The 23,225-nt window shown below is 35.7% G+C and overlaps 1 protein-coding gene across 1 annotated transcript; it reads right to left on the bottom strand.

Annotated features, from left to right (window-relative positions):
- Nucleotides 1–18,929: 18,929 nt before the first annotated feature.
- On the bottom strand, nucleotides 18,930–20,972 carry LOC135148207 (uncharacterized). Its single transcript, XM_064082443.1, has 2 exons — nucleotides 20,016–20,972; nucleotides 18,930–19,970 (listed from the first exon to the last, which is right to left on the bottom strand). Exons 1-2 carry the CDS (start codon nucleotides 20,970–20,972, stop codon nucleotides 18,930–18,932), a joined length of 1,998 nt encoding a protein of 665 aa, XP_063938513.1.
- Between the last annotated feature and the right edge of the window lie 2,253 nt (nucleotides 20,973–23,225).

Genomic DNA, 23,225 nt, shown 5'->3' on the forward strand with positions numbered 1-23,225 from the left:
TTCTTGCATCAGGGTCTCACCCTGGCTCACCACACCCTCACCTTCACCATCTAAGGTGGAACCCACAATCTCTCCTTTTGCCTAGGAGGAAGAAATTCCCAGCCTCTCACTCACATCCTCTCCTTTTGTCTGTCTGCAAGACAGCCTCTCCTCTAGCTCACTTTCCCTCAGCCCTAAGAGTGCAGTAACAATGATAAGTTCTTTACTAGCAGCTCTTATGACAGCAAGATGATCTAATTGAGTTGCATCTGCTAGTGGAACTTCTTCTATCAATGGCTGAGGAATAGCCATTGATGCTACATTGTCATTCATCAACGGCTGATTGCTGTTAAGCACATCCGTTGACAGAACTGCACTTACCGATTGGTGAGAAATACCGCTCGATGATGTGAAAGGATTAGCAATTGATGCATTAGCAGTTGATGCATCAACATTGACAACTAGTGAATATGTGAAGAGTGATGGATTTGGTAATTCCACAACTTCACTAGTAGTCATAGAAGAAATTGATTGGTGACCCAACAAATCCTGTGAAGGATGATCACCAATTTCAGAGATTGACTTCTCCAAGAACAGAGTTGGAGAATTTGGATGGGGGATGTTGTATAGTAAATCAACATCCTCCATATGGAAATCTGAGATTGGAGAGAGTGTTTCAACTTGAGGGGATTGTGACTCCACATTTGTTGGAGCCACATCAATCTGAATTTGAGAAATAGTTTGTACTGTCACAAAATCTGTGATTTTGGACTGCACAGTAGTGTGTGTATCAAGTGCCCTTTTCTTGTTTCTCGTAGAGAAGGTTTTGGGAGGTGTTTGGTCAGTGTCCCTGCCCCTTTGGTTCTGTGCTCTTGGAGGAGAGCTCTTTTCAATAGTGGCATCTTGTTGAGAAGATGTCACTAGAACTGTGTTTGATTCCATATTAATCACCACATCTTTTTGGGAAGATGTGGGATGGCTTGGCTGGACCTCATTCACCTCTCCTTCCTTATTCTGGGGGTTTCTTTGATGATCACCCCTCCCCTCACCACTTACCACCTTCACACTCCCCTCAGGTTGTGTGGTAGTTATTACAACTGATGTCTTTTGGGAGACACCAGAGGTGGATTTCTTAGATTTGGATTTAGAAATTTTCTTGGGTTTGGCAGCTTGGGTAGGAAGTTGGGGGTGTTCAACTTCCATTGCTGCATTGAAAGTAGAAGAAGGTTGAGGATTGGAGGAAGTAGTGGGAACAGAAGATACCTGCATGAGTGATGGAAGTGACAAGGGTACTTGCTCATTTGCAAGTATTCTCATCAAGTCACCACAGACCCTTTTGCTTTGCACCCAGCAATCCAGCTTGTTATCTGGCTGTGCAATGACTAAATTCTTGACCAGATGGTTAGCAATAATCATCAAGAATCTAGCAAAATAGATATTATTGGGTCTGCCTTCATGAGGACCCAATTTGGCAACAATTTCATACAAAACTAAATTACCAATGTTAAAATAATCATCAGTTAAAAGCATGTAGAACATGGATTGCATAGACATGGTGAAAGCATCATAGTTAGACACTTTACCAGAGAATACCTTAATAAAGGAATCACAAAGAAAACTCCACTCTTTGCGCATATGGCCCCTAAGAATCTGTCCTAAGTTAGATAAATCACCATTGTAGTGCATATTTCTAAGCATGCTAACAATTTCATTATCACTAGGCAATCTATCAGTAGAGTTCCTAGGCAGATTAAGAGCAACCCTAAAGTTTCACCATCAATGTTATAGCCAACATCATTGATAGTAACAGACAAAGTTTTGGAAGTTGGGTCATACCTGGCAGATGTCCACATTTGCTCAACAATCTCACAGAAGATAGTTGGAGCATGAAGCATAACATATGAGAACTTACATTCCTTGAAGAAGTCCATCATGGTATGAAAGGCTTCAGCATTTTTCCCATCTTTGTCTACATATGCAACGTGATTGTTCTGCTCATATATGAACCCGATGTTGCTTGTAATCTTGACAACAGGCGCCATTGATGAAAAAGCTTAAGAAAAGATTAGGGCTTGTAGGAGTTTGAGAGAGAGGAGAGTTAAGAGTTTGTAAAAGCTGGTGAAAAGAGAAATAAACTTAAAGGCAAACTATTTATACTCTCAGTAAAAAGTAAATGAGGTAACCGTTCAAAAAGTAGCCAAGCGTCACCAATCGATATATACAAATGTGTATGTATATATATCGATCGATAATTTAATTGGGAACTGGCGGTTGCTATTTTAATATATCAATGGCTAAATAAAAGAGCCATTGATGTGTTCAAATTTCATTTACTTATCCAGTGATATGTGACACACTATCAATTGCTAAAATAGCGATCGATAGTGGACATTTAGACTAAGATAGCACAATATCCCATCTGTCACTTATCACAGGCTGCATTAAAAGGGTAAAAATTAACTAGAGAAATTTAACATACCAAGTTCACTTACTAATCTTGAGAATGTAGATTCATCAAGTGGTTTGGTGAAAATATCTGCTAGTTGCTTTTCACTAGGGACAAAATGAAGTTCAATTGTTCCATTCATCACATGTTCCCTAATGAAGTGATACCTTATGTCAATGTGCTTTGTTCTTGAGTGCTGCACTAGATTCTCAGTTATAGCAATAGCACTTGTGTTGTCACAGAAAATAGGAATTTTGGCGATTCTCAATCTATAATCAACTAATTGATTTTTCATCCATAAAATCTGTGCACAACAGCTTCCAGCAGCAATATATTCAGCTTCTGCAGTTGATGTAGAAACTGAGTTCTGCTTTTTGCTGAACCAAGAAACCAGCTTGTTTCCTAGAAATTGACAAGTACCAGTAGTGCTTATTCTGTCACTTCTACACCCTGCATAATCAGCATCTGAAAAACCAATTAAATCAAAACCAGAATCTCTAGGTTTCCAAATGCCAAGATTTGGAGTACCCTTGAGATATCAGAAAATCCTTTTAATTGCTATTAAATGAGATTCCATAGGATCAGCTTGGAATCTAGCACAAAGACAGGTGGCAAACATTATATCAGGTCTACTGGCTATTAAATATAAAAGTGAGCCAACCATGCCTTTATAACTTGAAATGTCCACTTTCTTTTCCTTAGTATTCAATTCAAGTTTAGTGGCAGTGGCCGTGGGAGTTTTAGCAGTTGAGCAATTTATAAGATCAAACTTTTTCAATAAGTCATAGACATATTTAGTTTGATTTATAAATATGCCATCACTTACTTGTTTGACTTGCAAACCAAGAAAGTAGGTCAATTCTCCCATCATGCTCATTTCATATTTACTTTGCATTAGCTTGGCAAACTTTTTACAAAGTTTCTCATCTGTAGACCCAAATATTATGTCATCCACATAAATTTGAACAAGTATACTAGAGCCATTAACATTTCTATAAAACAATGTTTTATCAACAGTACCTCTTGTGAAGTGATTCTCAAGAAAAACTGTGATAAGGTGTCATACCAAGCTCTAGGTGCTTGCTTCAATCCATAGAGAGCTTTCAAGAGAAGATATACAAATTCTGGAAAATTTGGATCTTCAAAACCAGGTGACTGACTCACATAGACTTCTTCTTCAAGCTCACCATTCGGAAAGGCACTCTTGACATCCATTTGATAGATTTTGAAATTGGCATGAGCAGCATAAGCAAGAAAGATTCTGATTGCTTCAAGTCTGGCTACAGGAGCAAATGTCTCATCATAATCTATTCCTTCTTCTTGACAGTAGCCCTTAGCAACCAGTCTTGCTTTGTTCCTTGTCACCACACCATTTTCATCTATCTTATTTCTGAATACCCATCTTGTACCAACAATCGCTCTATCTTTTGGGTTGGGTACCAGCTTCCACACTTTGTTCCTTTTAAACTGATTTAGCTCTTCTTGCATAGCTAGAATCCAGTCAGGATCAAGAAGAGCTTCTTCAACCTTTTTAGGTTCTTCCTGTGATAGAAAGCTGCTGTATACACATTCATCCATAGTAGCTCTCCTTGTTTTGACACCAGCAGCAGCATCTCAGATAATAAGCTCAAAGGGATGATCCCTTGTCCATTTTCTTTGTGGAGGAAGATTTGATCTGGATGAACTAGCTTCATTTGTAAAGTCAGTTTCATTTTGAGAAGCTCCCCCTAAGTGTATGGACCTTGAACTACTAGCCATTGATGAACTAGTATTCGATAAATCATTAGCCATTGATGTAGATTGAGTTACATCAACTGCTGTTCTGGTATTGGATAAATTATTACCAATTGATGGAGGAATCACACCAGAATTTATATTTTCAACACAGTCATCATCATTACTTTCCAGTTCAATTATTCATTCAGATTCATTTTCAAATTGAAGGGCATCATGAAATCCTTCATCATCTAAGCCTTGAATTTTTTTGTCATCAAACATTACATGGACAGATTCCATAACAATGTTTAATCTTAGATTATAAACTCTATAGGCTTTTCCAACAGCTTATCCAAAAAATATTCCTTCATTTGCCTTTGCTTCAAATTTACCAAGATTTTCACCTTGATTTCTTAACACAAAACGCTTGCATCCAAAGACATGTAGAAAGTTCAATGTTGGCTTCTTTCCTTTAAACAATTGATAGGGAGTCATTCCTTGTGCTTGGTTTATCAAAGAGATATTTTGAGTGTAACATGCTGTGTTAACAGCTTCAGCCCAAAAGTAAGTTGGCAATTTTGATTCTTCAAGCATTGTTCAAGCAGCTTCAATAAGAGTTCTGTTCTTCCTTCCAACTACACCATTTTGTTGAGGAGTTCTTGCAGCAGAGAATTCATGGTGAATGCCTTTATCTTCACAGAAACTCTTCATAACAGAGTTTTTGAACTCAGTCCCATTATCACTTCTGATCCTTGAGACTTTTCTTCCTGGATCAATGTTGTCAACTATCTTAATATGATTGATGATGATTTCACTTGCTTCATCCTTGGAATGAAGAAAATAAGTCCAAGTGAATCTTGTAAAATCATCCACAATCACAAGACAGTATTTCTTCTTTGAAATTGACATGATGTTGACTGGTCCAAACAAGTCCATATGTAGAAGCTGTAGAGGTCTATCAATTGATGATTTCACTTTGCTTTTGAAAGAGGACTTTCTTTGCTTTCCAATTTGGCAAGCATCACACAGACCATCCTTGGAAAATTCCAACTTTGGCAGTCCTCTAACAAGATCTTTTCTCACAAGATCATTCATAGCCTTGAAGTTTAAATGAAACAATTTCTTATGCCACAGCCAACTATCATCCAAGCTTGCTTTGCTGAATAAGCAAGTGAGAGAATCTGCACTTGTAGAGTTGAAATCAGCTATGTAGACATTGCCTTTCCTATTTCCAGTTAAAACCACTTTGTTATCTTTCTTATCAGAGATAACACAGGCTTCTGTAGAGAACCAAACTTGATGTCCTCTGTCACATAGTTGACTGATGCTAAGCAGATTGTGCTTAAGGCCTTTCACTAATGCAACATTGTCAATGATGACATTTCCTTTTGAAATAATGCCATATCCCAGAGTAAATCCTTTGCTATCATCTCCAAAGGTTATACTTGGGCCAGCCCTTTCCTCAAACTTGCTGAGCAGGGTAGAATCTCCAGTCATGTGCCTTGAGCACCCACTATCAAGATACCAAAGATTCTTTCTTCCTCCCTGCACAGATTCAAGACATTTAAGTTGATTTTGGTACCCAAGCAGTCTTGGGTCCAGTTTTGTTAGAAACCACCTTTGGTTTAGAAGAATTAATTTCTTTGGATTTAGTAGACTTGGAAACAACTTCATCCTCAGAATTAATCTTCTTAACCTTAGGCATCACAGCAGAATTAGAAGAACCAACATTAGTAGAGCTCACAGAAAATTGATTTAAATTAGCATGATTCATGTTGACATGAGGATTGGGCACAACAGACATGTTAAATGCACCAAAAAATGGATTAGGCATGAAAGGCATGTTAGCATATTGAATGGGAGCATGTGGAAACATGGACATATAAGGCATGTGAGAATTCCTCATAGGATTAGGCATGCAATAATCAGGTAGAGCATTTTTGCAGTTAACAGCAAGATGATTAACACGACCACATTTAGAACATGTTTTTCTGACAGCATTCTTGTCAGGTGTGTAATCATTCTTTTTGTTGATTCCAACTTTGCCATTCCTAAAACTCTTCTTCTTTCCTTTTCCAGCTTCCATCCTTTCTCACTATGACCAATCCCTTCTTTTTCAATCTTCTTGGAACTCCCAGATTCTTTCACAAAGTTCTTATTGATGGGCCCATATTTCTTATCCAACTTTTTGAGTTTGTTTTCATCAACTGCTGTTTGATTCTTTGGTGGATAGCTTTCATCCGTTGATTGAGTATCTATCAATGGATGATCACTATCCACTAATAGATCAGATTCATCTAACATTTTTTTGTTCTTTTTCCCGAAATTTTTACAAGATTCCTCAGGAACTTGTGTGGAGCACATGTTCTCAAGAACATTCCTAGAATCCTTCTATTTAGCAATTATCTCTTGTTCCCTTTCCAATTGCTTTTTGAGAATTTCTTCTCTTTTCAGAACAGCCAACAACTCATCTTTGGCAAGCTCAGAAGACTTTTTGATTTTATCCATTTGGATTAGATCAGTTTCAAGCTTTCCATTTCTTTCAGTAAGCAAATCATTAGTCCCTTTGATTCTAACATTTTCTTTTGTTAGAGATTTAAGAGAGACTCTAAGATTATAGATTTCATTAGACATGTCATCAATGATTTGCTTGCATTCAGATTTAGAGAGATCAGATGTGTTGGTGGTCTTTACCTGTCCATTGCTGGTGGTGGAAGAATCAGCTTCATCTTCTATTGCCATCAAGGCAAGGTTGACATGTTCCTCATTATCAGAATCTCCTTCATCAGCAGCCCAGTCACCATCCTCAGTTATGAGTGCCTTTTTCTTGCTTTGGTTGAGTAGATCAAAATACTTTCTTCTGTAATCCACATTTTCTGAGGAGGATCCTTTCTTGTCAACAGAAGGTCTTCTGCACTCATTGGAAAAGTGTCCAGGCAGACCATAGTTAAAGCACTTGAATTTTGATCTATCAACCATACCAGATGGTTTGGATTGATTTCCTCTGTTAAAAGGTCTAGAGCTGACAACATTCCTTTTGAATTTGAGCTTAGAGAATTTTCTGGCAAGAAATGCTAGATGTTCATCAAGATCATCTAGCTCATCTTGAGCTGAAGGTTCTTCATCTTCCTCAATGATTTTTCCTTTCTTCTTTCCATCATCCTTCTTTCCTTCACAAGTAGAGCTGCTTGAGGGCTTTCCAGCAATTACAGACTTTAATGCCTTCTCCTCTTCCTCTTCCTTTTCTGCTACAAGAGCCATAGTTTTCTCTTTCTTGGAGTTCTTTTCCAGTTCTTCATCTTGCTGTATTTCAAGCTCATAAGTTTTAATAATACCATATAGTTTGTCAAGAGAGTATTCATTAAAATTCTGAGCCTGTCTTAGAGCAACAGTCATAGGTTTCCAATCTCTAGGCAATGCTCTCAAGAATTTAAAATTAGAATCCTTGACCATGTAGATTCTACCATACAGCTTTAATCCATTTAACAGTTTTGAAATATGTTAAACAGATCATTTAGAGATTCTCCAGATTTAGAGTGAAAGCTCTCATATTGTTGAACAAACAGCTGCATTTTGTTTTCCCTAACTTGATCAGTGCCTTCACATAAGATTTGAATAGTGTCCCATACTTCTTTTGCAGTAAAACAGTTGATAACACTATCAAACATGTCATCATCAATACCATTGAAAAGGATGTTCATGGCCTTGTTATCCTTGTGCACTTCCTTCTCATCTTCTTCAGTAAACTCAGAAGGATTTTTGGGCACTTCAACATCTTCTGCTTCACTTCCATCAAGTCTCAGGGCAGTGTTAATTTTAACTGGAACATGTGGTCCTTTCTCAATGCAGTTGATGTAGCTAGGATCCAGGGAGAGAAGATGCATCCTCATTTTTACTTTCCAATGAAAGTAGTGTTCTTTGACCAGCATTGGAATCTTGACTCCTTCATCTCTTCTTCCCATTGTTGATTGCCTTTAGGATCTGAAAACTTCTTGTATGTTAGAAGCCTGACTCTGATACCAATTGTTAATTAGACAATGCAAACAGTAAGTTAGATTGTAGAAGGGGGGGTTGAATACAATCTATAAAAATTTGAACAACTTTTGCACAACAGATTATATTCAAACTACAAGAGAATATAAAAGCCAAAACAGAAATTTAAAGAACAAGGATCTTAAAAGTTTCAGGTGGATTGTTTGATCCACCTAAGAGATTTTTATATCAAGAACCTTCCAAGTAAAGATACTTGGCTGCTTACAGAAGAATGAAGAGCAGAAGCTTACAATTTCTTGCTAACTTTCTCTAGTGCTTTGCTCTTCAGTTCTTGGTGTTTGGATACTTTGAAATGTAAATTACAAAGTGAATATATACTACTACAAACAAAACTAGTCTGTAAAGTATTTTCCTACTCACTTTCTAGCTAGTACAAAAATAGAATTTCTTGGACTTGATACTGCATTTGGCAGCTTGAAATTCTTGCTGCTTTGCCAGAAATGGTAGGCTTCGAGGTTCTCAATATCTGACTAAACTTCTTTTGGTTTAGCTTCCAAAGCTGGTGTAGCATCTGTCACATCAACCCATGTGAACTTTGTCTTTTACCTGACTTGTAGCTGTCAATTGCTGATAATCAATTGCTAATATTATCAATTGATAATACCCTGAAATAGCAATTGATAGTCTTCTCTGAGTTATGGGATAATGATGATGTTGATATAGCGGTTGATAATCTTTCTTCCAAATAGCCATTGATACTTTAAAACTACCGATCGATCTTCACTTCACTTGGATAGATTACATGACTTCTCATATTTACAATTATGTCACCCTAGCTAAACATCCATTGATAGATCAACTGCTAATCTAAATGTACACATTATTTTTACATCAACTGCTAAGATACTCCAGCTTTGTTACAGTACCTCATCATCCGTTGATGGGTCAATCTGATCAATTGATACTGCCTTAGCATGCCATCAATCGATCAGATACATGCAATTTTATTCTAAGTAAGAATAAAATACTTTGCATCATCAAGCATCACATATTCCTAACAACCCCGCATGCGGGGATGAGAATTATGTAAACTATCCCTGCAATGAAACATTGCGGGGATAATAATATTACTTGTTTTATTCAAAATATTTTAAAAAGTTCAATAAATTGTATGAATTTATTTTACTTTAGCTAGAAAATATTAATATATGTGTTCTTACTAATATTTCACTAATTTAAGTAACACTTATCAATAATTTAGATATTTTTCTTTGATTTGTATTTGTTTGAGTATCATTGATTTGCATTTGTTCAAATATATTTCAGAACACTACTTGTACATACGAGAATTGGAAAAAGTTAATAATTTGCCAAAAAATATTAAATTCTAGCAAAAATATTAATTATATGTGTTCTTACTTATATTCAACCAATTTAAGTGATGTTTATTCATAATTTCGATATTTATCTTTGATTTGAATATGTTCGAGTATATTTGAAAACACTACCAGTACAAAATAGAATTGGAAAAAGTGAATAATTTGTAATAAAATAATTTAACTTTAGCTGCAAAATGTTAATCAACCTTAAAAGAGCATGTGAACTATGTAGTTCAAACAAATGTTCGATATATTTAAGAAATAGGCAGATATTCAAATAAGTAAAATTATTCGTCTAGCAAAAAGACATAAAATAGTTAATAAGATAAAAATATATAGAAATTAGATAGAAAATTATTCATATATTGTACTAAGAAAAACTAAAATTTTCTCACCACTTCTAATCTTAACAATATTTTTAATATAATTTAAATTGTTAAATGATAACAATTTAATTTAATAAACTCTACAAGGCATATGATATGTGAAGGGAGGGGTAAAAGGATCCCGGGAATAAAAAGAGACTCCCTGCAATGAAACATTGCGGGGACTTGTATACCCGCAATGATTCATTGCGGGGTTGAAATGTTTTATTGCGGGGACATGTATACCCGCAATGTTTCATTACGGGGTTGCAATGTTTCATTGCGGGGAGTCTCTTTTTCAACCGTAGGATCACAGCAACGAGTGGTTATGATTTGGTGGCTGGTGGCTGGAAACCGGTCTTTATCCACCGGTGGCTGTGGACCGGTTTCCATATATATATATATATATATCTGTGTGTGTACACTCGTATGTACGTGTTTTTTGATCTATAGTTATCTACTAACAAGTATCTCATATTTTTTTAACGAAATTATATAGGCTTATGATAGACTAGATGCGTCCTTCCGACGTAGGTGCATCTCTTACAAAGGTGTCGAGTCCCTCACATTAGAGACCTCATCCATTACATTAAGACAAACTGTCCACACACCCTTGTAACATTAGCATCCTTTAGAGACGCCTCATTGCACGCTGATAGATATACTAGCAAGCTTAAGCCTAGTCATAAAACACTTCACCGCCCTCCTTCATAATCAAAATTCTTCATCTCTATTAAGGGTGCATTCTTACTTGTGTTTTTGTATACGACTTCGGGTAACTTTCCTAAAATTGATAAGATCGTATATTTAAGACAATAAATAATAATACGATCGTATATTTAAGGCAATAAATAATAATCATATAATTTAGAATGGCGAAATCACTCGATTCACGTCCGAACTTCAGACACAATCAAATTTTACATATGCGTTCTAATGTGTAATGCTTTTGGACTATTACTTACATGCAAGTTTTTTGACAGTGTGACAAGTAGTGATAAATATATGATGATGATAATTGATGCTTTCGAATAATCTAGTTTTGAAATGAAATCAACTATCTAAATGGCGACAAAGGTAATTATAAATGTGAATTTGTGATTTGTTTAAATGTAACATATTAATTTTCCCTGCGAATACTTAGTTTTTAAATGAACTTAATCATTATTGACTAGATTGAAGTTGGAAAGAACTTGTAGCTTCATTTTCGGTTATCCAAAATTGGAATCAACTTGTAGTTACATTCTTGACTCTTTTGAGCCCAAAAACTAATTGTAGCTTCATTATTGACTAGATTAAAGTTGGAAACAACTTGTAGCTTCATTCCAGAAACGTTTGAATTTAAAAACAACTTCTAGCTTCGTTTTATGTTGTTTGAAATTGGAATCAACTTGTAGTTTCATTCTTGACTCGTTTGAGCCCGGAAACAACTTGTAGCTTCATTATTGACTAGATTCAAGTTGGAACCAATATGTAGCTTCATTGCAGACTCGTTTGAAGCTCAAACCAACTTCTAGCTTCATTTTTGGTTGTTTGAAATTGGAATCAACTTGTAGTTTCATTATTGACTCGTTTAAGCCTGGAAACAACTTGTAGCTTCATTATTGACTAGATTGAAGTTGGAAACAACTTGTAGCTTCATTCCAGAATCGTTTGAAGCTGAAAACAACTTGTAGCTTCATTCCAGAAACGTTTGAATCTAAAAACAACTTCTAGCTTCGTTTTATGTTGTTTGAAATTGGAATCAACTTGTAGTTTCATTCTTGACACGTTTGAGCCCGGAAACAACTTGTAGCTTCATTATTGACTAGATTCAAGTTGGAACCAATATGTAGCTTCATTCGAGACTCGTTTGAAGCTCAAAACAACTTCTAGCTTCATTTTCGGTTGTTTGAAATTGGAATCAACTTGTAGTTTCATTATTGACTCGTTTGAACCTGGAAATAATTTGTAGCTTCATTATTGACTAGATTGAAGTTGGAAACAACTTGTAGCTTCATTCCAGACTCGTTTGAAGTTGAAAACAACTTGTAGCTTTATTTTCAGTAGTTTGAAATTGGAATCAACTTGTAGTTTCATTCTTGACTCGTTTGAGCCCAGAAACAACTTGTAGGTTCATTATTGAATAGATTGAAGTTGGAAACAATATGTAGCTTCATTCCAGACTCGTTTGAAGCTGAAAAAAACTTCTAGCTTTATTTTCGGTTGCTTGAAATCGGAATCAACTTGTAGTTTCGTTTTTAACTCGTTTGAGCCCGGATAAAACTTGTAGCTTCATTATTGACTTGATTGAAGTTGGAGAGAACTTGTAGCTTCATTTTCGCTTATTCAAAATTGGAATCAACTTGTACTTATATTCTTGACTCTTTTGAGCCCAAAAACTACCTGTAGCTTCATTATTGACTAGATTGAAGTTGGAAACAACTTGTAGCTTCATTCCAGACACGTTTGAAGCTGAAAACAACTTCTAACTTCATTTTCGGTTGTTTGAAATTGGAATCAACTTGTAGTTTCATTCTTGACTCGTTTGAGCCCGGAAACAACTTGTAGCTTCATTATTGACTAGATTCATGTTGGAACCAATATGTAGCTTCATTTCAGACTCGTTTGAAGTTCAAAACAACTTCTAGCTTCATTTTCGGTTGTTTGAAATTGGAATCAACTTGTAGTTTCATTATTGACTCGTTTGAACCTGGAAACAATTTGTAGCTTCATTATTGACTAGATTGAAGTTGGAAACAATTTGTAGCTTCATTCTAGACTCGTTTGAAGTTGAAAACAACTTGTAGCTTCATTTTCAGTAGTTTGAAATTGGAATCAACTTGTAGTTTCATTCTTGACTCGTTTGAGCCCAGAAACAACTTGTAGCTTCATTATAGACTAGATTGAAGTTGGAAACAATATGTAGCTTCATTCCAGACTCGTTTGAAGCTGAAAACAACTTCTATCTTTATTTTCGGTTGCTTGAAATCGGAATTAACTTGTAGTTTCGTTTTTAACTCGTTTGAGCCCAGAAACAACTTGTAGCTTCATTATTGACTGGATTGAAGTTGGAGAGAACTTGTAGCTTCATTTTCGGTTATTCAAAATTGGAATCAACTTGTAGTTACAATCTTGACTCTTTTGAGCCCAAAAACTACTTGTAGCTTCATTATTGACTAGATTGAAGTTGGAAACAACTTGTAGCTTCATTCCAGACACGTTTGAAGCTAAAAACAACTTCTAGCTTCGTTTTCGGTTGTTTGAAATTGGAATGAACTTGTAGTTTCATTGATAGGTCCATTATTTTGCACATTTTAACCACCAATTTATTGCTTGTTGTCGTATTTTTATTAGTTAATTGTTTTGTTTTCAGAGAAAAAGAAAAGAAAAAGATGAAGAAGAAAGAAGGAAAAGAAAATCAAGACACAAAGATCCTTTTACCCCTAAAACCCTAATCTAGGCCTATATAAACATCCTTTTCTCTCATTAGCCACCAACTTAGTCTAACTTAGTCTAGCTTAGTTTATACCTAGTTGTTAGTAGCCTCCTTTATCATTTTTTCCATCTAGAATAACTTTCTCTTTCAAGTTGTAATCTCTTAAATATTGTGAACACTTTCTAGTTAATATAATTTCAAGTTTAATTTCTTAATCTACTACATCTTTACCTTGTTGAAATTTATGGTCATGACCAACCTTCTTTTCAACAAGTGGATAAAGTGGCATTTATGCCAACCACTTGTTGGTTGAAGAGCCTTTATTTTGTGTTTTGAGTTTACATTTTTAGTCTTTAGATTGAACCCCTTTTAATTCTCAATATTATTAGTGTTTTCAATGATTTAGCATTTTTAATTTAGATTTTGGTTTGTTGTTTTGTGTTGAAGTTTGATGGGGTTTTGTTTAGAATATGTTAAATAGGTTAGATTTGAAATTTTGTTTGATTTGAAGTTGGTTTAGCTTAAATTGATGTTGTTCTTGTTCTTGGTTTTGTTATCTTTAGGGGTTTTTTTGGTGTAAATTTTAGTTTGTGATTTTGAATTGAGGTTGATGGGTTTATGTTAGAATTATTATATATAGGCTAGATTTAAAGTTTGGTATAATTTGGAGTTGTTTTGGTTTGATTTGAATCTTGTTTTGATCAAGAAATGGGTAGTTTAGGAGTTATTTAGTGTAGAATTTGGTGTCAAATTTGGTTTAGAGGTTAATGGGGTTTGATTAGAAATATTTGGAATGGTTTTATTTTACGATCAAATCAATTTTCCTGCGAGATTTAAGCCATTTCAGGTACCTCCATTATTTCCGGCGGTTAGCTTTTGGCGGTTTTCGACAGCTCATACTTCTGATTGATTTCTTACGATACTGTTCTGTTTCTTCCTCACGCCGCACGCTGCTTTTGTTTTATTATTATTTTATTACTAGCCTTTAACCCGTGCGAAGCACGGGCGGATATAAAATTCATAATTTATTAATTATAATTTAAATTTTAATATCATTTTAATAGTATTTTAGAATTGATGAATTGGATTTTAACCCGATTATATTTACCAACTGATTATATTTTTTGGATGACTACAAATTATACCAATGTCGGTTTATTATAATATAGTATATAAATTATATTTAAAAGAATAATAGTGGTGTTTTTATCCTCTACTACATCTCAAGTGTTTGTAATTTAAATGGTATAAAATTCTTTAATGTTGTAATATCAAGAGAAGTTTACATGTGATAGACTTGTAGTTACAACAGAGATGACCAAACCAAAATTTTGTACGACTACAAATTAAACCTATGTTGGCTTATTATAGTATAGTATAGTATAGATTATTATTTTCTTTTGCGCGACCACCGATCTGTTTGTTCACGATTCCCGTATTAGTGTTAATTAGTTAATTAAATAGTTAGTTTGTTAAATGATTAGTTAGTTGTTTAATCATTAGTAATTAATGGTTTAATTCCGTAAATGTTTTTTTTTCCGTCTAATTATAATTAGTAATTTACATTATCTTAATGACTTTAATTCAAAATTAGATTAAATAAAATCATCTCAAAATCTTTTGATCTAATTTGATTAAATTAAAAATTAAGATTTTCACGAAAATTGTTTAAGTCCTTGTGGTTCGAATCTAAAATATTAAAACGGGATTGTGCGCTTGCAATCAAAATCATTATTTTTGGCACATCAAGTTTTTCGCGTCTTAACTTTTAATTTTTCGGATTAGTTTTTTTTTTTAATATTCTCCCACTTCTTTTTGGTTGAATTTTAGAAAATTGGAGGAATATGAGCTAGCTTGGAATAATTGGAGAATATTCTTGGAGTATTGGAAGCTTCCTTGGGTAACTTGTATCTCTCTGCTATTTCAATTTTTTTTATTAGAAAATCTCAAAAAAATTTGAAAATTGATAAACACAAACAAATTAAAATTTTAAAATCTAAAAATATCAGATAGAATTACATATGCGTTGCATCATGCATTTAATCACTTAGGGCACATTATCTAGATTTTAATTTTTTTTAAATTTCCGTCCCAATATTTGTGGTGATCGCTGGAGGACCCTAAGGTATGTTAATTTCTTCTTTTCTTTAGATTAGAACACGTAGTGTAGAAGCATCCATAAATGTTTATCGCTTTAATTATATCATTGTGTGGAGCATAATTTAAATAAATCTTAAGGGCATAACCCACTCATAAGATAAGGGAAGGGATTTCATCACTCTTTCCTTGGCCCACAACAATTTAATTCTTCATTTTGCATTCCCTAGTCTTTTAATAAAATTGAATTAGACGTTAGCCCCTAGGATTTCGCGCTCAATTAGGAAGGTACCTAAAAGACGAGGTAATCTTTAATTAATCCGACTCTTCGCTGTCTAAGGACTAGCGAAAGCTTACCTGGCCGATTAAGGTTTGGTGTCTAAGCGCGTAGATTGGCCTCTTGGCAATGCCTGCTCCAAGCTGGCCAAACCGGTCCGAATAATAATTGATTTATCGAGTTTTTGGTGGTCCTTACAGTTAGGAGCAAGGTCTAGTTCTTTTTATTAGGGAACCCTAGAATTAGGTTTTTCTTTCGCTTTTACACCCTTTCTATTGTGTGTTTTAATTTTTAGCACTTATTTGCTACGTGTTTACTATCTTGTTTATGCGAACTACTTGGGTTAGGAACGAATCGTCTAGATTAGTTAGACCGATCTTCGTAATTCCTTCTTCGTCCTCTTCGGACTCCGAACCCATAGAAGCTAGCGAACCGATAGTAAACATGGCGTTGTCTCTTAAAGACCGTTGTTACCCGTCCCGTTCTGCTCAACCTTCATGTATCACCCTTCCTCCCGTTGATGGGAATAATTTCGAGATTAAGGCACATCACATTAGTATGTTGCTTAAGTTTTTAGGGAGTGAAGGTGAGGATCCCTATCTTTTTATTCAAGAATTTGAGGAGGTTTGTGGTTTACAAAAACTCCAATAATTAAGCGAAGACTCCATTCAGCTTAGACTAATCAACTTCGCTTTAAAAGAAAACGCTAAAAAATGGTTGTATAGTCTACCCGTCAATTCTATTTCCACTTGGGAGAGATTTGTGGTAATGTTTCTTAAAAAGCATTTTCCAAACCATAAGACTACTCGAATTACAAGTGAAATAAACCAATTCCATCAAAGAGAAAATGAGTCTTTTTGGAAATTCTTTGATCGTTTCAAAAATCTTTTAACACAATGCCCCCACCATGGAATAGAAAAATGGAGATTTTGTAAGATTGTGTACGAGGCCTTAGATAGTCAAAAAACCGCTTTGTTAGAGTCTATGTGCCAAGGCAAATTCATGGAGAAAGATGAGGACCAAGGGTGGGAATTTTTCGAGGACTTAGTCGAAAAGACAATGTTGTGGGAGTCAACTAGGGAGCCCAAAAAGTCAACTGAGTCATCTAGCTCTAGGGGTTTGCACTCGATAGGAAATAGTGTGGCAACCGATGCCAAATTAGCTACCCTAACTAGGAGACTCGAAGCCTTAGAAACTAGTAAAACTCCTCCACAAATGTTCATGTCCCCTAATTACCATTTTCAAAATCCCACGAATCAACCCTTGCACGAGTTTGAGCAAGTAAATGCTATGTTTCAAAATCCTAGGAATGACGCATTTGCACCAACTTACAATCCCGGGTGGAAGAATCACCCGAATTTCTCGTGGAACCAAGGTCAAAACTTTCAACCTCCACAACCCAATTTCCTAAGGCCCAATCCCAACTCTTTTTCGAATTATCAAAACTCGAGTCAAGCTCCGTTGAATCCTCCCGGTTTTAATGATTCAGATAAGAGACTCAATTCCCTAGAAAAGAGCATAGAGGCCTTATTGAAATCGCAGACTAATTTTCGGTTGCTTGAAATCGGAATCAACTTGTAGTTTTGTTCTTAACTCGTTTGAGCCCGGAAACAACTTGTAGCTTCATTATTGACTGGATTGAAGTTGGAAAGAACTTGTAGCTTCATTTTCGGTTACTCAAAATTGGAATCAACTTGTAGTTACATTCTTGACTCTTTTGAGCCCAAAAACTACTTGTAGCTTCATTATTGACTATATTAGGCTGAATAAAATCACTATATTATTGTATATAGTGAACACAATCAAGACAAAAAACACGAATAAGAGAATAAATTAACTAAACTCTTATTCACACAAAACACAGTAGCTTACAAATACTCTCTTAGTGATTTATATCTTATCACTAAGAGCTGCTGGGTTACAAGAATAATATGCACGACTCAACTCATCTAGAGTAAACCCTAAGCTGTGTTTATATACACAGTTACATGATATCTACTGATTGATTTAACAATAATCTGTTTCCTAAAATAATCCAATCAATAGCTATCCTCCTGCTGTCCTGATCCGCACAATCTTCCTTGATCTTTATCTTCCTTGTTTGTCCAGATCTTCTCCTAAAAATCAGCCGCCTGCAAACTCTGATCATCGTTAAACTCTGATCCAGCTGGCAGTTGTCAAACTCTGATTTCTGGCTAAACTCTGATCTTCATTTCTGCACACTAAACAAGTTAGGTACTTGTGACATCATCAAATATGTAACAATCTCCCCCAACTTGTACATTAGACAAAATGAACAAGTTACTATATATACTGATGATGTCAAAAATGACTAAGGACAAATGCATGAATAATTAATTCACAGAACTAATTACAACTTACAAAACCAGCAGTTACTACTTATCCAATCAGCCTATATCCACAGCTTTCTTTGACAAACTGATTTATCCGATCTTCCTCAATTTGCTTCAAAACTTGTATCATCTGGGCTTTAACTGTACTGAGTTCTTCAGTGTCTTTCCCAGTCTGGTATATAGCCGATCTCAAGGCATTTGCCTTGATTCTCCTCATTGCTTCTCCCAGTTAGATCACCATTGGTCTATCTGCATCATTATTGTACCCCAAGATTCTGGTTCCAGCTAATGACTCCATGACTGAGCTGTTTTTATGCATTTCAATCTCAGAACCATCATCTTGAGATATCTTGGGAATGTACTCTTCATCAGGACTTATTCCATAGAATCTTCTCTTTTCAACAATAGTCCTTTTCATCAGATTAGACCATCTCTGGGTTGCTTCATTCTTTATCTCAAGCATATAGTGAATATGCTCAAGTTCCCTTAGAGATTTCAGCAATAAATCAGCTTCTGAAATATGCTCAAGTTGCCTTAGAGATTTCAGCAATAAATCAGCTTCTGAAATTCTGTATACTCTGCCAGTGTTGAGAAAGATTGCTATCTTCTCTTTGTCACCTGTACCATCATGAGTATCCATCAGAATTTGTACTGATTCTACCTTGTAAAGATCTTTCTGAGTAACAACTTCTCCAACTTTATCAGTCAGAGGATATGGATCTCTGAAGGTAGTTGCTAGGCTTGTTTCCAACTTTTCTTTCCAGTGACCCAATCCAGTTGTGTCATAGGCTTTTTTTCCTCTGGTTCCTTGAAGTCTAAGTCTGGTTAGCATTGAGCTTTCTATATACAGACTAGTTCCAAGACTTCCAAATAAACTCTTCTTTTTGTTCTGATCTTGTGTTTTATCAGAGCTTGATTTCAGCCATAAGGCTTTCCATAGACTCTGACTGATCAGATTTTGCCTTTGTTTCTTGAATCTTAACTTGAGCATTGTCAGAGGTTAAGTTTAGGTCAGAAGCTGATTTGACCATTTTTTTTGAAGTCTTATTTTTCCTGGTCAGTCCAACGTCTTCTTCTTCTGCAATTATACCAGACACATCAGATATTATCTTGGTAGCTTTGCTCAACTGTATCAGTCTTTGAGAAGAAACTTCTGGTGTTATCTTGACAATTGAAGTCTTCTTTGGGATAGGAATACCATCAACTGCTTTCTTCCCTTTATTTTTAGACTCAGTCTCAGAATTTGATTGTGATCTTGTTCTAGGTCTTGTAATATCAGAGTAATTTATCTCCCCAATCACTATCCCTTTTTCTTTTGGTCTTGACTGTTTCTGTGAGGGATCAATGATTTGCTTCTGCTTATCAGACTTTGATTTGCTGATCTTCATCTTCTCAGCTGCTAACCTTTCTTCTTCAAGTCTGATAGCTTCAATATCTATCCCTGGATTCTCCCTTTCAAATATTTTCTTTGCAACAGCTTCATCAATTGCTTGAAGAGATGGGGACTTGTAGAACAGGGTTGTTTCCTTTCCTCTAAACTTCAGAGTTTGACAGAATTTCTGAAATTCTGGATCTCCAGCTTCAATCAATTTATCTGATTCAGAGATCAGATTTTCTCCTTTCTGTTCAGTTGCTGGCATCACAGAATCAACTACAGTCAGTTCTTTTGAAATTGACCCTGAACTTCTAACTGCTTCAGTCAGACTTTGAATTGGAGAAACAAGAGTCATTTCCAGAGAAGATTGCTTTGATTCTCTGAGTCTATCAGAGTTTCCAACCTTATTACTCCTTTGATTATTGCCAGATTTCTCTTTATCTTTAATCTGCAATATAATCTGCTTTCCAGAGTTTCCATCTCCAACTCCCTTTCCATCTTTATCATCACCTGGCTTCTTCTTTTGCAATGGCTGATCAGATGAACATTTGTCCTTGGTAATTTTCTCCCCCTTTTTGACATCAGCAGAGGTGAGAGACTAAACCAGCTGAGCTACAGAGGAGCTCAATTCTGCCAGAGTAGACTGCATAGAATTCTGAGTTGCTTCTATATTAGTAATTCTGGCTTCAAGAGAGGGAGATTGAGATCTGCACATACCCTGATGATATTGCACATGACAAACATTTATCTTAGTAGAGGGTCTGGGAGGCTCAGAGGCAGAATCCTTAACTGGAGAAGGATCAGAGATTGGAACTAGTACTGAAATAGAGGTGACCTCTGTAGCATCATCATCATCAACAACAGAGATGCTGAGTGTATGGGAGGCCAGAGCTTCTGTAGCATCCTCAGAATGAACATCACAAGTGATCTCCTGAAAATGATCTGCAACTTGGTCTTCAATTTGAAGCAGAGATTCCTGATGCATTGGCAGAGTAGACTCTGCTGGAATTTCAGCTGTAATCAGAGATTCCTGATTAAGAGTTGGAGGTGCTGCTTGAAGATCGTCTGATTTATCTAGTAAATCAGGAGTAGTTTCTGATATAGGAATATCAGCTGCAGTGGAGGATTCATCAAGAGGAACTGCAGAAAGAGGCTCAACAAAAACAGGATCAGAAGATGTAACCATGGCAAGAGGACTAACTACTGACTCAACAGGAGGATCCACAGTCAAATCAGTAACTGAAGTAGGCTTGATCTTCTTCCTGTATTGTTTTACTGGTGGAGGTGATGGAGGAGGTGGTGTATCTTCATCATCAGAATCTGAGATAGGTTGAAGAAACTTCCTCTTCCTTTTGGGTTGAGGAGATGGTGAGGGTTGAGGTGAGGACTTAGAAGATCTAAGAATCCTCTTAGGGGAGTGATGGTCAGATTTCACAACTGGCGCTTGTTGGGAAGGACCAGAGGTTGGTGCATCATGTGTCTGAGCAGTGGAGGATTGAGGTTGATTCTCATAAGAGAATAAGGAATTGTATTTATCTGGCAGTGCCAACGTCAATTTGTCCTGGATAGTCATAGGAGTTGCAAAGACAGGGGGATGTGCCTTTTTGGTGTCCTTTTTGAGTATATCAGTAAATGCTCACTTAGTAATTTTAAAAGGAGGCTCAATATCATCTCCAGGCAAAGGAACATTTGGGAAACAATAAGAGAATATAAGCTGACAAAATCTAGCATAGTAAACTATATTCTGATTCTCCTGTCTCCTATCACCAATAAATCTCAAAATAGAGGGTGCAATATCAAACTTGAGATTATGGATCAGAGAATACCCAATTTGCTGACTGAGAATGGGAATGGCATCGAAGTTGCTGCATTATTCCCGAAAGCTCTGGTGATGAAATCATAGAAGAAGTTCCACTCCTTGCAGAGATTTGGGCGTTTGAGATCCCCCATGTGATTAGTGCTTCCAGAGTAACTAAAGAAATTCATCATATCTCTCAAAGTCTGAGTAGATATAGAAGCATTGTATTTGCTATGTTCCGGAAGATGAAGAGCTTTTCGAATAGTCTCAGGAGATACGAAGTACTCCTGACCCTCATACTGACAAGTGAGAGATGGGGATCCATGTTCACCACCATCATTGTATTTTGCTGATCGCCAGAAGGTGAGAACTTGAGCTTTTGAGATAGACTCTGGTTGGGTCAGAGCATACATGAGCTCACTGTGAGCCAGAAGGTCTTGAATGAGATGAAACTCGCTGGGAGCTTCATTATTATCCAAGATTGCCGCATAGTTGTTGTTGACAAAGCGAGCACCATCGAAATCAAAAGCTTTGGTCGACATTTTACTGCAAAAGAGTGAAAGATGAAGGTTGTATGAAAACTGTTTGATGAAATGTCGAAGAGAGAGTAGAGAAGAGATAGATTTTAACAGTAGTGAAAGAGGCGTGTAAAAAATGAAAAAGAAAATCTTTTTAATCTTTATATATACGTATGCACGCGACTGCTGAGAAAAAAAATTGTAGTGGGACACGTGGCAGTCCTTCAATGGTAAAAAAATTGGTAGTGGAGCAGTGATTATTACTGTTGCGTGTAAACTTGTGTAACATAACAATTTCCGAGAAAACACAATAATCACCCGTGTTTTACTCCACTAAAGAATGCAGACAGATTTTTGTACCGTTAGAAATTTTATCTGATTTTTACTGAGACAGATATATATTTAATAAATTCCGAAAATCAAAGATTGACTAGAGCCAGAATTTAAGTAAATATCAGAATAAACGACAAACTCAGAATATGTACACAAAATTTGTCTGATGAGAGATGACATATCAAGAGTCTTGAAATAAGACAAATATTTATCCTCAGAGTTTACAAATATATTTTTGAATTTAATCAAAAATTCATTCGAAGGCTAAAAATTTGTTAATCACAGACGTGGAGTGTAAAGTGTGTGAGTTCACGAATCTAAGTTTGTCACAAAGATTGACAAAGTTCTCAAGATTTTTAGAAAGAACCAGTTTGTCAGAAAATTATTTAAACACTTCGTAGGCAGCAGAGTCTACTATGGTATGGATCAGAGTTTACATAAGCTTCTCTTTATTGAATCACAAATAATCTTTAGAATGGAAACTTCTCAGGGTAAGTGAGTTATAACCATCATCATCTCCAGTAATCAGAGAATGTGAAAGGTCCCCAAAAAAAATATCGCTTTTCTGATGCATTTTGCTTAATACTAGCAATGCACTTGGGTCGTTATTAACACAAAATATCTAAGATCTCAAAGGAGTACCTGAGTAGGTTTTTGTTGTTTTCTTTGAATTTCTTTTCTTTTCTGAATAGAGAAGGCATAATTTCGACTAATCCAGACTTAAGATTTAATGACTCTATGCTCATAAAGGGAATAAAGAAAATTCTACACTGATTACATATCTAAGATCTAAGAAGTAAGGCAGTCTAAGTGTCTAGAGTAAGATCATGAAAGTTGTTAAATAAAATTCCACATGTGTAATGTCACAAATATCAGACTTTAGAATTATTTATGACTCAATTCAGGAATTTGCAACAAGTTCTTCACAGGAATGTCACTCAATCAGAGAAAAATCATGCAATCAGAGTTTGTCGAATCAGAGTATAATCATCAGAGTTTACCATATCAGAATATAATCATCGGAGTTTAAATCAGAAAATAACATAAGCAGTTATAAATCATGCTAGAAACGAATGATTGGTACAGATATGTTTTTAGATAGCTAAGCAGAGTTTAGAGAGGATCGGAGATCATCCCTAGTTCAGTTACAAGTCTTGTAAATGTTGCTTCAGCCAAG

The sequence above is a fragment of the Daucus carota genome, chromosome 1 (assembly GCF_001625215.2).
Source record: "Daucus carota subsp. sativus chromosome 1, DH1 v3.0, whole genome shotgun sequence".
Lineage (NCBI taxonomy): Eukaryota > Viridiplantae > Streptophyta > Magnoliopsida > Apiales > Apiaceae > Daucus > Daucus carota.